Source organism: Pogona vitticeps, chromosome 1, assembly GCF_051106095.1.
Source record: "Pogona vitticeps strain Pit_001003342236 chromosome 1, PviZW2.1, whole genome shotgun sequence".
In the NCBI taxonomy this organism is placed as follows: domain Eukaryota; kingdom Metazoa; phylum Chordata; class Lepidosauria; order Squamata; family Agamidae; genus Pogona; species Pogona vitticeps.
In genome coordinates this window covers 324,675,645-324,691,247 of record NC_135783.1, presented here as the reverse complement: position 1 = coordinate 324,691,247, position 15,603 = coordinate 324,675,645, and the positions used below count along the sequence as shown (strand labels likewise).

General features: G+C 39.9%; 1 protein-coding gene across 18 annotated transcripts in view; it reads left to right on the top strand.

The window, feature by feature from the left end:
• CEP128 (centrosomal protein 128) overlaps positions 1-15,603 on the top strand; it is a 268,788-nt gene that overhangs the window by 33,031 nt on the left and 220,154 nt on the right. For all 18 annotated transcript variants that reach the window (XR_013540771.1, XR_013540772.1, XM_078383704.1 and 15 more), the window contains 2 exons: positions 10,713-10,799; positions 13,039-13,113. Coding sequence is in view for 16 of the 18 variants with exons in the window: in XM_078383704.1 (XP_078239830.1) it covers positions 10,713-10,799; positions 13,039-13,113 (162 nt within the window). In the remaining 2 variants the exon portion in view is untranslated. The remainder of the gene's footprint in view (positions 1-10,712; positions 10,800-13,038; positions 13,114-15,603) is intronic.

Genomic DNA, 15,603 nt, shown 5'->3' with positions numbered 1-15,603 from the left:
AAGCTAAACCTCAGTGTAGCCTACATAGCCTTTGGCATTGGGGCACCCTGCAGTTGGCTTCAGGGAACAGTGAGGCAGGAGAACTGCGTTTTTAAAGCTCTGTATGCTTCTGAACTAGACCAGTTGATTATTCAAGATCTGAAGTTCAAGGGACACGAACTGCGCCTCGTGACGCAGTGGTTAAAACGCTGTACTGCAGCTAAAAAACTGTGCTCACGACCTGGGGTTCAAATCCCAGGTAGCCGGCTCAAGGTTGACTCAGCCTTCCATCCTTCCGAGGTCGGTAAAAGGAGTACCCAGCTTGCTGGGGGGGGGGGCAATGTGTAGCCTGTATAATTAAAATTGTAAAACCGCCCAGAGAGTGCTTGTAGCGCTATGGGGCGGTATACAAGTCCAATAAATAAATAAATAAATAAATATGAGAATTGGGCAACATTCTTGCCAGATGTTGAAAACTCTAGAAAAAAGCACTCTTCCAAGAAACAGACCTCCTTGTCCCACTTTTCCTTCTCCTTGTTATTGTAGTGTGTCTACCTGTATGAGGTAAGCAAGGGAGCCTTGATTGAAGGTTCAGTGACCTTCATTCAACACGCCTTCTCTCTCTGGGTAGATGTGGAGACAGTGACCAAAGCAAGTGGGCAAGAGTGAGAAGCAGTTTCTCAGACCACTTTGCCCAAAGGCCTTCTCTTACCTGGAGGTGGCATTTCTGATGAGGGAGGCTCTTCCGAGATGGAATACTGTATGCTTGCATTCCTGTCTTGTGGAAGCTTTGTAGGAAGATGTCTTTTTCAGGGTCTGACAGGATTACAGCAGTACCCCCCCGTGTGTGTGTGTGTGTGTGTGTGTGTGTGTGTGTGTGTGTGTGTGTGTGTGTGAGAGAGAGAGAGAGAGAGAGAGAGAGAGAGAGAGAGAGAAATGGGGGTGGGTGAAATGGTGACAAAACCTGTTAATTTGAATTTGCATAGTATCTAGATACGAAGGAAAAAATTTCGTAATTTAAAATGCTAACTAATCTCATAAGAGACTGGAAAGGTTCTATTTTTGCTTTTGTAAATAATTTCCCCTATATTGGGAAGCTTATATTCACAACAATTTGGATAAAAAGCGTATGACAAACTTGCAAAGGCAAGTGATGGCATTGAATAATACAGAGTGGTTAAGATCACACAAGTGCATATTTAGGCGAAGAACTTGTTTATTTTCACATGAACTGAGTTATATGGGATTAAATTTGCTTCTCAACACTTATTTTCTTCCCCAGACTCTCAAGTATTTACGACAGCCAATACGTTTTGAAAAGCAATGTAGAATCTTTGTGACCACTAGACGTCACTGTTTCACCATCTTGAATAACAATAAGGTTGAGAAAATTCCCTTCCCAACCTAGATGGAACTTGCTGAAATTCGCATTGTACATAGTATTGGGAGTATACGTTTTTGTTAATACTGTATGCCATTGAGTCACTTCCAACTTACGGGAACTGTTATGAATCAGTGACCTCAAAAAAGTGCTGTCATTAAGAGTCTTGTGAACTGTGGCTTCCTTTATTGGACTAATCCACCTCATGTTCATTCTTCCCCTTTTCCTGCTCCCTTCATGACTCTTATCTTCTATTGACATATCCAGAGTTTCAGTTTAATCAGTTTAATCTTCTAGAGAGAGTTCAGGCTTAATTTGACCTAAAACCCATTCATTAGACATATATGTTTTATTTACTATTCTTTGGCTCTGCCTTCAGAAGTCAAAATGTATGCATGTATGCTTTATTTTATGTGTATTGTATCATCATTGCAGAAATGCTTAACAGTTTAATCAGTACCCATTCCAACCTTTTTAAAAAAAATTGGAGCAATGACATTTTTGAACGTTGCTTTCTCTTTTATTTTTGTGAACCTGAAGAGGATGGGCTGGTTTTATTTTTTCGCACAGGTGGGCAATTGCTCTCTAAATTCTGGAGGAAGCAGTGTGTGGCCACCGACCAACACATTCCTACCTCTTAACTTTGGAAACCTAGTACTATGCCTGTCTTTCGTCATTAAAAAAAAACCCTGAAAAAAATGGGCAGAAGGAGCAATGTTGCCATATTTTCGGTTCCATCCCAGCTGTTTCATCTATTCTAAATGATTTCCAAATTTTCAAGTTCTGTTCCCCCTCCCTCCCCCACTTAGAACATCTCCAGGTGTGAAATATACAATTTTCTGTTGTGTCCCCTGTGCAAGGGGAATTTTCAGCATTATTTTATAAATGTTAAACATTCTGAGTGTCTGCAGGTGCTCGTATACATGAGTGCTGGGGTCCACAGTTCAGCTCTTGAGCGGTTCCACGCGGCCTTAAGACCTCAATGGAATCCTGTCAGAAAAGAGAAGCAAACTGGACAAAGAAGCAGGCAAAATGTCAGTATTTTGTTTTCCAACAGTAGTTAATCTAGTACTTCTGGTTGGCTAACAGTGGCCAAGAACAAGCAGAGAGCAAACTGAAAATAGCTGTAAATGCTGGGTCTGGTAATCAGAGATTTATGAAGGTGAGCTGTAACAAAATGTGTATCCCTGAAAATAAGGGTAGGTAAAATGGGGTCATATAGCCACAGATCACCCCCAAAGGTGGTGCTGCTGAAGCCCTGCATACACCAAATATTTTTTTTCCCAGTTCTGAAACCCCCCTTGTGCTCCCTATATGACGTGGGAGGCACTGTTGCCACATCTAGGCCTCCGGTACCCATGCAGCACTCTCACACTTCAATTGTTTGTGTTTAGAAAAAGGCCATTAGAGAGTGTGAGAGGGTTTTTTTGGTTTTTTTTAAAAAAATCCTTATGAAACAAAAATATGGGAGGCTGGGGAGCAGGTGCAGCACTCTAAAGTCCAGAAGTGGGCATGTGAGCCTTAGGATTACTAGAGGTTTCCCACCTCTTAAATGTTTTGCCGTGGGCTAGACTTCAGACTTGTGTGGGCCAACACTGTATTTTAACTAGAGGACCATCAACTGTGGCAGGGTGTCAGAATTCACTTTGAATGAAAGAATTACGAATCCAGAATATATTTTTTTATTTAAAACCAGTAATTGTGTAGAGTTTAAAGTCTTTATACAGAAAAAAAAAACATTCCCCTTCTTAGTACCCCAGGCCGCCTTCTTTCCACAGCTTAGTTTAACACAATGTGGGCTGTGTTGTACAATGGTCAACAATAGGGAGTCAGAAGCCAGTATATTTTGGCCCACTCTGGCCTTATTCTTCTTCAGGACAGCCAGCTTGGAACCTTTCCCACTTAGATTTATGTATTGATTTATATGATATTCATATAACTGAGAGCTGCATTAAAATGTGCTAATGCATTGCTTAGAAAGAGGTAATCTTTTTCATGCTTAATACAGGAATGGAAGGGCCAAGAATGCATGTTTTGTTGTTTCTACTTTTAGACCTCGTATTCTTTGGGCCACCTGATGTACATACCTACAGTACATATCTGTGTCTAGCATTAAGCATGATACATCACTATCTTGTACAACAAAAGCTTTATATTGATGTTTAGTTCTATTTGGGAGAGTGTTTCTTTATTGGGGAGGGCAGGACAGAAGGAGAAATATCACTTTTCCTTACCCCGCAAGCTTTTTCCTGTGTGGTTTATCATTATAAGGCTCAGACCTATGTTGCATTCTTGGTTCTAGCTATAGTGAGCCCATTGAATCAGTGGAAACTTGGTAAGTGTACACTTAGGTCCAGCTGTAAAACCTCCTGCCCTGGGGGGGTGGGGGATAAAGAGAAAAAAATTGGAAGAGGTTAAGGAAAAATGTTTTTCCCCTTCTTCTTGCCTCCCTCCATCTTCCATGTTTCTGGAGGAAAAGCTGGAAAGTTTCAGAATGTGGGGAAAAACTGCAGTAGATTATTTGCTATTTTAGAATGAGTGGAATTGTTTTTGAGACAAGATTTAGCTCACCCAGAATGAAAGGAGCACAGCAGGGATAGGGGCTCCATTTATGGATTGATGCATCTTCTGATGATGGGGTAGAGGCAGTCAAAGTGGAAGGAACACTGTTTATGTGCAAATAATATATTTTATTTTATTTACGATAACATTTATTTTCACCCCCTCCCCCGGATGGCAAAATGTCAAGATACATGTGCTTATATTCATAGCTTTCCCTGTACAAAACTGAAAACTTTACAATTGTATATGCTAAATGGTGAATGAAGCACTTTTTGTTGCTAAAATAATAAAATGTCAGTAAAATAAGTATATATTTGATGTGTAAATAGGTTTGCATATATTGTAATCTTTTCCCCCCAAGCCCACCCCCAGGTTTCCATTTTGTACTGAAAACTCTGGGCGAAAAACTGGCCCTGGTCTAGTTTCTTTTCAGAGGAGAAATCTCAAATTCATTTAGCAGGGTTATGGTGATGTGTGTCGATCTGTCTGTGATAGATTCCACAATGAAAAACTTATCTCAATATCTTTTCAAGGGCATTGTAACCTCAGTTAGGGATGTGGAGCAGAAATGACTTTGGGAAGAGTCTGGATGGTGTTGAACAAAATGCAGTGTTCTTATATGTTGACCTATTTTGACATGCTGTCCTTTCAGGGTTGGACCAAGAGAACTTTGAGAATGGGGATGAAGCTAGTGGGCTTGTTCCTGTTCTTGCCCCGCTAAAGAAGAGAGAACATTTGCATAGAGCTAACATTTGCCTATAATTAGTTTTAAATGACTTGATCTCTCTTCAGGTATCCAGAGTTGAAAGCACGAAGGAGACCTAGTAGAGGCACAGGTTACCCTTGCTCCTGAAAAGCTGCTTTACAGTTGTTTGGTTGAAATGGACTGACTGAGCAGGTTCCGTATCCTTCCTGCTGTGTAAGGGACCCTAAAATATTCATCCATAAGTGCTTCAGCTGCTGAATGGCTGCATCTCTCCACAGTTTACATGTGTGCTTTGCCTATTTTGTGGCCCCTCGACCTTCCTGGAAGTGCTGCCTCCCAAAAAAGATCCATTTGAAAAGAATTTCTTATTCTGGAAGCCTCCAGGAGCTGTGACCCTCTTTTAAAACAGGGCTTAGGACTTTGCTTTAATGTCAGAGTCCTGTGCAGTCCCATTTAGTGTTTCTGGCTAGAACAGGAGACAAAAGGTCTGAAACAAGAGACAAAAAGACTGAATTGTGCCCACCTACATGTTTGTTGACACTGTCAGAGAATTCTAGAAAACTGGTAAACAAAGATTTCTTTGTGTGTTTTTTTCTTCCCCAGAAACTATGGTTTAGCTGTATAGAGAGCCAGTCTGGTGTGCTGGTTAGAATGCTGGCCAGGACTGTGAGATATTGGGGGTCAAATCCTACTTTAGCTATGAAAGGCACTGGAATATTTTGGGTCATTCATTTTACTTCAATCTTGTTTTAAGGATAAAAGTCAGGAGATAAGAGCTCTTAGCTCATTGATGGAAATGAAATATATAGCGCTGCAAATACCATAAATAATAAATGTGTTTCTGAACTTTAGTTTTAATTATGCTATCCATACCTGGGAATGCAGTTTTACTGATGGGTTTACAATATTAAAAAAAAAGAAAAAGGGTTCTTTGTATGCATACTTAGAGAATAACCCTATTTAACAATTATTGTTAAGTGCTATTCACTTTCATATTTATTCTTCCATAATTAGAGACATATAGCAGCAAATGCAATTGCTCTTGACACAGTATGACACGTATGTAGTAATTGTTCTTACTCCGTTCTGAACTTTATTTGTCACTCTGTAGCGCATCTCTCATTAACTTTGGATTTTAAAAGAGTTAAAGTGTTACGCTCTTTATGACACTTAATTATAAAAGGCTGCTTTGCTTTATCCAAATGATTGCTTGAAACAAATTAATTTGAAGCATGAACAATTGGCTGTTTTTCCTCATACATATGGGCTGGAATTAAGGGAGGTACTTTGAGCATACCCTAGCGCTTGAGTGTGCCTAGTGGGATTTTTAACTCCATATCACAAACTTTTTCTGAGCATCCCTTTGATTTTAAAGACAGCTTGCCCAGTAGCACAAGGGAGCCCTGCAGTTAAGGAAACAAAAGTCCAAAGCCCCTTTTGCGTGTGCTGAGCTCGTTTTAAGATTGTTTGGGCCTCAGTGACCATGTTGTCCAGGGAATTCTGGTGGCTGCATTTGGAAAATGTAACCTTTCCAAGCTTGGTATTCTCAAAGGTTTTCACGGCCGGGATCCAATGGTTGTTGTGGTTTTTCCGGGCTGTTTGGCCATGTTCTTAAGGTTTTTCTTCCTAACGTTTTGCCGGTCTCTGTGGCCGGCACCTTCAGAGGACAGGAGTCAGAACTCTAACTGTGCTTTCCAAGCTTTGCTCAGTAGCCTCTGTTTTAGAAAAAAAAAGTATATATTTATTTTTTTCTGCAGAGCTGGTATATGAGAGGTTCCTTGACTCTGCAATTTTCTTTCAGGAATGTGCATGTTCATCAGTCATATACCTAGTTTTCTTAGAATCGTTACAGTTATGGACTATTTATTTTTACTACACCTGGAAAATAAAATGGGACGGCATATTTGGAATACCGGTGGGGTGAGAGATTGCTTTTTTTATTTCATGTTATTGCTGCTTAATGGCCTAAATATCCTTCAGTGCTGCTTTGATAAGCTGAGGTGGCATATTGATTTCCAAGACTGTGAGTTTAGATGTCTTAATGGTAAGATGCCTAATTCTTATTCTTCATGAGGGGAATATTCCACACTTACTACTTAAGCTTTTTCTACATTAGTGTAAATTATACTGTGGGGCCAGTATGTAAGAGCCCATAAGCTGTGGACACTGCAGCAGGAGGTAAATTTAAAAACTAAGTAGCTTCCTTATACAGTGGACCCTCGACTTACAGACGGCTCGACTTACAGACTTTTCAAGTTACAGACTTCTCTGGCTGCAAAATTTAGATTCGACTTGCAGCCAGAGAATTGACTTACAGACCAGAAAAAAAAAACCAAAATGGAATAAAAATAGAATAAAAACCACTGGTTATGGGGTTAATCGGTTTCCAGTGCATTGTAGGTCAGTGGAGATTCAACTTACACTTGCAGCCACCGTTCCAATACGGATTAATTCCTTAAGTAGAGGGTCCACTGTACCAACTCAAATTTTTTTTGTCCGTCTTGCTAGTATGGGCTACTCTGACTAGCACAAGTTGTGCAGACTCTCGGGCAGAAATTGTTCCCATCAATTAGTAACTAAGCCTTAAAAAAAATGCCAAGGATTGAAGTATGATCCTTCTGTATGCAAACGATATGGGTTGTAAGTGAGCTGTTGTGCTACTTTGATAAATTGCACAATACAGTATCAACTTGACTGGGAATAAGCTAATATTCAGACTATAGGTTAAATCATTCTCGGTTTTAGTTCTAATCAGGGGGTTCCTTTCACATCTGTGGATTCATTTTAAATCTTCTGAGCATTACATTTTTATATATATTCATATGGCTTACAATTCCTTTACTGATTTTAAAATTGTAACAAGTTATCCCCATCCTGTCCTTCATTGAAGAAATGTTTGTGATTTCTAGGTGGCAATGTTTTATTGGCAGTTACCTGGAATTTTGCAGCCTGCTGACTTCTAATTTGCCTGAGACTATAGTAAACACCCATTCACTTACTGGATGTCCTGCATGTTAGGGTGGATTAAGAGCAGAACATGCTTTTAAGAAATGATGGCACCCTTCAAACTCTCCAAGTCCACTCTCCAAATATTATTCCACTTAAGCTCTTCCTGTCTACCTTGTTCCTCAGCTCTACTGAAACTTGATGAGAATGTTTTTGAAATGAATGAAAAGGACATGGTACCGAAGGAGGAGTTATTGCTGAGAAGAAGTGAGCTACTGATTTGGTTTGGGGAGGTGTTTGCAGTTGCCAAGTCTATAGCTGCACTCATAGTCCCTGCAGGGTTTTGAGGGATCTGTTAACAGTTTAAGTAGGTTGGGACATTTAATGGAAGAGTGTGAGCAGGAGGCTGTGAATGTTACATCACTACCTGTATAGGATGAAGCACCACCACCTGTGTATGAGGAAGCAAAACCAAGGCTGTGATTCATTGCCTAAGATGACAGCTGGTGGCTGTGATCTACAGGTGTTTGCACGTGGTTTGCATAGTTTATTCTGGCTATTTTCAGCATAATTGATGGTGTGCTGGAAGTACTTCTTGGTTGTATAATTGGATATACTGTACTGTATTACCGTGCGGTGGTAAGGGAGCTGCCGCAGTGACCTTCAACACCTGTATCACCATCATCTTCGTTATAAGAATGTAGAAGGAATTTTTAAAGGTGCTGAACAATACAAGTCCCATGACAGAACTCTGTAGCATCTTATTCTTCAGAGTGGGAACTGAGACTTTGGGAGCCAAATGTGCTTCTTTTTTTAGTGTTCCTTAAATGCACTATCTTTGAAGAAAAGAATTTGCTACTGCTGGCAAATATATCTCCCTAGCTATCCATCCATCCACCTGTTCACCAACTTATCTGTCAATCAGTGACACAACCTCAGATTCATCAGTGGGGGCAAAATTGGGTGGGGCATCAACAATAGTTTCAAACTTAAAGGAAGTCAAGGGTGCAGTCCTTTCCCCTTTCCTCTCAAAGCATCTGAACATGAACAATTTATCCATGTGCTGTCCAACTCTGAATTTAGTGAGGAAAAGCGACAAAGCTTTCAGCAACTTAATAAGCAGGAATTCAAGTGTTAATAGTGAAGTACAGTACTGGAGAAAGCCACAGTGCTTTTTTTGACTGAACAATGTTGAGAAAACGTGGTATAACTGTGTTGAAGCTGTCAGCAATTCTGAAGGTATCAGATGTTCAGTGTTGTGTATTGTGACTGTGTATTATTGTATAAGATATACTGAGAGAATTTGGAATGATAAGTTTCCTGAAAATATATGCTGTTGGGAATCTTTTCTGTTTGATAATGATAAAACTGTTCATTGTACAGTATTTTTATCATCATTGTACCTTCTTTGCATGCATATTACAAAGTATATACAAAAGGTTTGTTTTCTATATCTTTTCCTGATGTCATGTCATGAAACACCAAACCTATGCTTGTTTTATGTTTGCCCATGATGACAGATGCCTGAATAACTTCAAGCATTTTAGAGTGGATGCAGTCAGTTACTTTAAGTATCCTAGCTGCCAGCTGACATTGGGTTGCATCTACTTCTTCCATACTTGCAGAAACATTTCCTGAGCAGAGTTCTGAGGAAAATACTACAAATAATGTACTTGCCTGATATGATTGTTAAGTCTTAAGTAAGGGGGGGGGGCTCATATGGCCCTTGTACAAAATTCAAAACCAAGGTTGTGTTGCATTGATTTAGGTGACACCTGATGGCTGGGATCTACTGGTGTGCATAGGGGTTTGCATAGTTTATTCTGCTTAATTATGTCTTACTTGATGATGTACTGGAAGTGTATCTTGGTTGCGCAGTTGGACATATGACCATACACTAACCCTAGTGACACATCCTAGCATTTGTTCAATTAGTAGCATTTAGCCACAACAAGTTAATGCAAACCTTATGAGTGTATCAGTGTTATTCTGACCGAAGCCTCAAACTCATGCAACATGCTTGGAGTCTCCCTCTTGGGACAATGCCTATAACCCAGACATTGATGCTTCAATACCTGGTGGGGATACTTTTAATTACTTCCCTGTTTCTTACCCTACCCTGAAGCTTTGAGTACTCAGTCTGAAGGAAGGGTTTGCTGGCCTTGAAAACATTTTTAATATTTTGGTAATCCAACAAAGGTATTACCCAGGCTTGTTTTTGAGCTTCAATCTTATTATATTATTGCTTCTTTTATTCTGATATTTCCCACCTCACTAGATACTCTGTTCCACTAAGGTATTTTTTGGCATGGGTTCCATTCTTTGTTCTGCTGTTCATTGCTTGAAGGCAAAGAGTTCAGTTATTTATTTATTTTCTTAAATAGATGACTGATCAGATTAAGTTCATTCTCTTCCATTGGAATTTCCGAATACCCACCAGACATACTTTACAGCCTCCACCCCTCCACTCCTCTAACCATGCAGATACAGGAACTTCTATGCTTTCATAAAGTGTTGCTATCAGGCTCTTGGGCACTGGATGTGTTTATGTGTCACATTACTGATGCATTGAGCAATACTGCACAGACATAGAACTGTTATGCAAGTGCACATGGATGTACAGAGGCCAAAATCCTGTTGCGTAGCATAGTAGGTTGCATTAGAGTAGGGTCACTATATCAGTGGAGATTTGGTGAGCTGACTTTTCAATAAATTCCATTGGCTAAAATGTTGGTCAGCATAGTAAGTCACAAAGGATCAATCAATGGAAAATTTGGAAGAGTTGACTTAGCAGGTGCCCACTGATTCAGCTAGCCTACTCTGTTTGCAACTTACTACGCTGATCAATAGGATTTCAGTGGCAAACATACACATACATTCATGCTGTTTCTGTCTCTTGCCTTCTTTCTCACTCTGCTCAAAATCAGATTGGCATCTAGTGAACAGTATAACATAAATTTCCCCTCTTTGCTCCCACCTGCAGCTGCATTAACGGAAAATGGTTTCCTGTGGACTTCCCATTTGTAAAACTGAATGTCAGAGTAGTTGACGTGTTTATTAACTAAGGTTTTGATGGTTTTGCCAAAAGAAACAAGAACAAAAACAGAAAGAGTTCCAAATGTCTTTCTTTTCTTCAAGGCTCTAAAACAACAAGATGCCAAAACTAACGAAGCAGAAATGATTCTGAAAAGTAAAATCCTCAAAATGGAAGGTGAAAAAAGTAAAGTAAGTATTTAACTTTTCAAAAAGGAAGTATATCTTCATGTGACAACACTGAAGAAATGACACTTGATACAATGTAAAGCAGTGAGTATACAGCTTGTATAACAGTGTAAATGTGCTGTCCACTCAAAATAACACAACATACTGCCATTAATGTCTAAACCACTGGCAACAAAAGTGAGTACACTCCTAAGTAACAAAGTCCAAATTGGGCCCAAGTAGCCATTTTCCCTCCCTGGTGTCATGAGACCCGTTAGTGTCACAAGTCTCAGGTGTGAAGGGGGAGCAGGTGTTATTGCTCTCACTCTTTCAGACCAGTTACTGGAAGCTCCACATGGCATCTCATGGTAATGAACTATCTGAGGATCTGAAAAAATGAATTGTTGCTCTACATAAAGATGGCCTAGGCTATAAGAACACTGCCAAAACCCTGAAACTGAGCTGCAGCACGGTGGCCTAGAACAAACAGTGGTTTAACAGGACAGGTTCCACTCAGAACAGGCCTCGCCATGGTCGACCAAAGAAGTTGAGTGCCCATGCTCAGCGTCATCTCCAGAAGTTGGCTTTGGGAAATAGAGTGTTGCCAGCAATGAGTGTTGCCAGCATTGCTGCAGAGGTTGAAGGAGTGAGGGCCAGCCTGTCAGTGTTCAGACCATACGCCGCACACTGCATCAAATTGGTCTCCAGGGCTGTCGTGCCATGAAGAAACCTCTTCTAAAGATGCTGCACAAGAAAGCCTGCATATGGTTTGCTGCAGACAAGCAGACTAAGGACATTGGATTTCTGGAACCATGTCATGTGGTCCAATGAGACCAAGAAAAACTTATTTGGTTCAGATGGTGTCAAGCGTATGTGGTGACAACCAGGTGAGGAGTACAAAGACAAGTGTGTCATGCCTACAGTCAAGCATGGTAGTGGGAGTGCCATGGTCTGGGGTTGCATGAGTGCTGCTGGCATTGGGGAACTACAGTTCATTGAGGGAACCATGAGTGGCAACATGTACTGTGACATACCGAAGCACAGTATGATCCCCTCCCTTTGGAGACTGGGCCACAGGTCAGTATTTCAACATGATAACGACCCCAAACACACCTCCAAAATGACCACTGCCTTGCTAAAGAAGCTGAGGGTAAAGGTGATGGACTGGCCAAGTATGTCTCCAGACCTAAACCTTATTGAGAATCTTTGGGGCATTCTGAAATGAAAGGTGGAGGTGCGCAAGGTCTCTAACATCCACCAGCTCTGTGATATAGTCACAGAGGAGTGGAAGAGGACTCCAGTGGCAACCTGTGAAGCTCTGGTGAATTCTATGCCCAAGAGGGTTAAGGCAGTGCTGATGGCCAGACAAAATATTGATGCTTTGTGCCCAATTTGGACATTGTCACTTAGGGGTGGACTCACTGTTGTTGCCAGTGGTTTAGACATGAATGGCTGTGTGTTGCGTTATTTTGAGGGTACAGCACATTTACACTGTTATACAAGCTGTATACTCACTTTCACACACACTTAGTATATCTTTTCATGTTGTCCCATGAAAAGATATACTAAAATGTTTATGAAATGTGAGGGGATGTACTCAGTTCTGTAATATACTGTACGTTGGGCATACAGCCATTTGTTGTTTTTAACATTAGCAGTAAGATCGGAGATTTAGCTCTACAGTTCAAACACAGCATTTTCAGTTGTGCGCCTATTGAAAACTAAATTTGTGTATATCCAGGAATAGTGTGCTCTTTCTTTTTATAACTGAAGTATATTTTTAGAATAATAGATATTGCATGAATTTGAACTGAGTTACTTACAAGACATGCAGTGCCCTCTTTCATTTTGCCTTGAAGCTTTTGTGGAGAGGCTTGTTTTTGTTTGTCTTGAATCACCAGTTTACGGTGGTGTTTTTTTAGTTTTTCCTCAAATGAGAGATTTCTAGCTGTTAAGAAGATAAAACTTCTTAAAACCATACTATTATGTCACTTTGCAGTGTAAAAGTAAATATACCAGCAGCTCAGTTATGTCGTATAAGTTTTTCACCCCTGAAAAATAAATAAATAAATACCACAACGTGTAAACAGATTATTCCATCTAAGGCACTGCTGTGATAATAGGGATTTTTTTGAGCTTAGCATCGTATTGCATATGAAATTAGCTTTCAGAGTACCTCTAGGTTTACTAAGCATTGTATCTAGGTAATTCAAAACATTACTAGCAACAAATGAATTTGTTTCTGTTTTTAATCCAAATTAAGCTTGAACAGGATTTGGAGCACTCCCGGAGGAAACTGAATCAGTCAGAAAACAGTCGAGACGCTCTTCTCCACCAGGTAACTGTTTTGCTGTGTGAAAGTCTATCTTCTTTCACAGCAGGCAGTGCTCAGGTTTCTTAAAATATGCCATCGAGAAGCTCAGTAGACAGTTGGAAGGTGGTATGATAAAACATTCAGCTTAGTTCATGCCAAATTTGATTATAGGATAACTTTTAATACAATTCCATCATAGTAAAGAAAACATGAGAAATGTTAATGGAGTGTAGTTGTCTTGATTTATGTTCGGACATGGCACTGTGGTATCAACATTTTATTTAAAGGCCTTAAAAAATCAATTTATTGTTTCCCATTTTTATCCTACATTACCTGGAAGGTAGTTTAGGATGAGAAAAATGTTTGGCTTAAGGTCATCCAGTTAATTTCACGGCTGCATGGGGAAACTGAGCCATTTTAATGTTCTGTCTGCTGCACCTCACTATTGAGGAAGGAGTGCTTTCTCACTAGTGAGGAATAAAAGATGGAAGATAGAATAAAGCAGTCAAGATAAAAGTTCTGGTATTATTTTTCTCTTTTCTTACACTACTTTGGCCATTGAACAAAAGTGTCCAGTGTTTTTGAGAGGCCGGTCTGTACTTGTATCTGACTCTGTCATGGATGTTCTTGAAACTAGTGGTATTTGAATTGTGGGGGCTGACTTATGCCACATAAGAGGTCTTCACAAACTACCTGGTGTAGAAGTTTCTCCCTTTCTCCCAGTTTCAATGGTACATGTTTGCTCATCTGCCACTTCTATTGATTGGCCTGTTTGATACATTTTCTCATTTTAGTTGACAGTAAATTCTCATATGTCACCTATGTAGGAGTTATATTTGTGATATAAGCCTGCTTAATTTCTTTGGGTTAAAATAACTTACACTATGATAACATTAACTTTTTTTTGGCTTTCTCACTTGGGTATTCTAGTATGTTTTAAAAGAACAGAGAAGGGTTCTATCTTAAAAGTAAAGAGGTGAAGCAACTTGATAAAATCCACCCTGTTGTGGGACTGTTATGTTTGCTTTACATAACCAAATGATGTATTGTGAAAATGAATTTCCTTATAAGAGCTAATCTCTCTTTTTTGTCATCTAAAAATTTAATTTAGTCAGAAGCAGAACTATTTTCCAGCTCAAAATATTGTATACAGAGCCTTCAAGACATTGCATTTTAAAAGGAATCAATTTTGTTATTCATTAATCATGGCAATAATTATCATTGCCATGCTTGTCTGGAAAATACGTTGTGTTTACTGTTGTTCTTATCAGTAACCCTGACAAATACAGAGGGGTACTTCCTGGTTCATTTTAGTGGCCAATTGTAATGCTGCATCTTCAAAATATTTAAAAAACAACAAATTACAAAACCAAATAATTCTCCCCTTACCACTTAGGGTTTGTAACAGGTGACATGCACTTAGGGTTTGTAACAGGTGACATGCACTCTTTCACAAATAATTGTGTCAAGATTGCAAATGATACATAGGCCTTAGTGCTAAAGTTATATAATAATATCTAACTTATGTTATTTAGAATGTTGTAATGTGTCTATATGACCAGCAGATGGTATCTAAAGTGACAAATTACTAGATCAGTAACATATTCAATACTTCAGGAAACAAAAAACAAACCCCATTATGAATATAGGATATTGTCCTTCTGTATTCACAATTCAAAACACCAGGAAATGGCCCAGTACTGCTGCACAATTTCATGCCCATGTTATCAGCAGGAAAAAGGATGCCAAGCTCACAACTATTTACAAAGTGGCACCAAGTAAGAGAAAATACCAAAAACTAATTTCTTTTTCATCAGTTGACTACTTCTCATCCAAATACAAATAAATTGTCAAGGCTGTTTTTTTGACAAGTGTGAGTAGTAATGGGCACAAGAGGGTATCCTGTAGTACAGAGGTCCATGGGCTTGCCAGAACTGGGCCGTAGAGACGGTGGGCGTGTTGCGCTCCATTCGAGGGCTTGTCACGCTTGCGTAGCAGGTGTGTCACACTCACGGTGGGCATGTCACACTTGCACAGGGGCGTGTCACAGGGGGTGTGTCGCACATGTGGTGTGTGTGTCATGCCTCGCACTAGGGGCACCCTGCCCCCCATGCACAGAGCCCAGCCCCCCCAATTGGTCCACTGTCCCAAAAAGGTTGGAGACCGCTGCTGTAGTAGACAATCTGGAAGGCCTCCTTCATGAACCAGTATTTCCGCCCCTGCAGCCTTGATTTTTCCAAGTGAAAAAAAAAGAGTGGAACCAACCATTCTCTTTCAATATAAGCAAAATTAGTCTTTTCAGTTTATATGAGCTATTTTAAATCTGGGGATGTTTAAGGTTACCTATTTCTCCATGGGGGGGAAGCTTTTAGAAAAGCTTTTCAATTAAAAAAAAAACGAACAAAAAGCCCTTTGACCAAACTTCCCCAATCTTGGCACATATCAAGAGCAAACCGTCTGCTCCAACTGAGCCAAATTTGGTGCTGATCCAAGGTCCAGTTTCAAAGTTATATT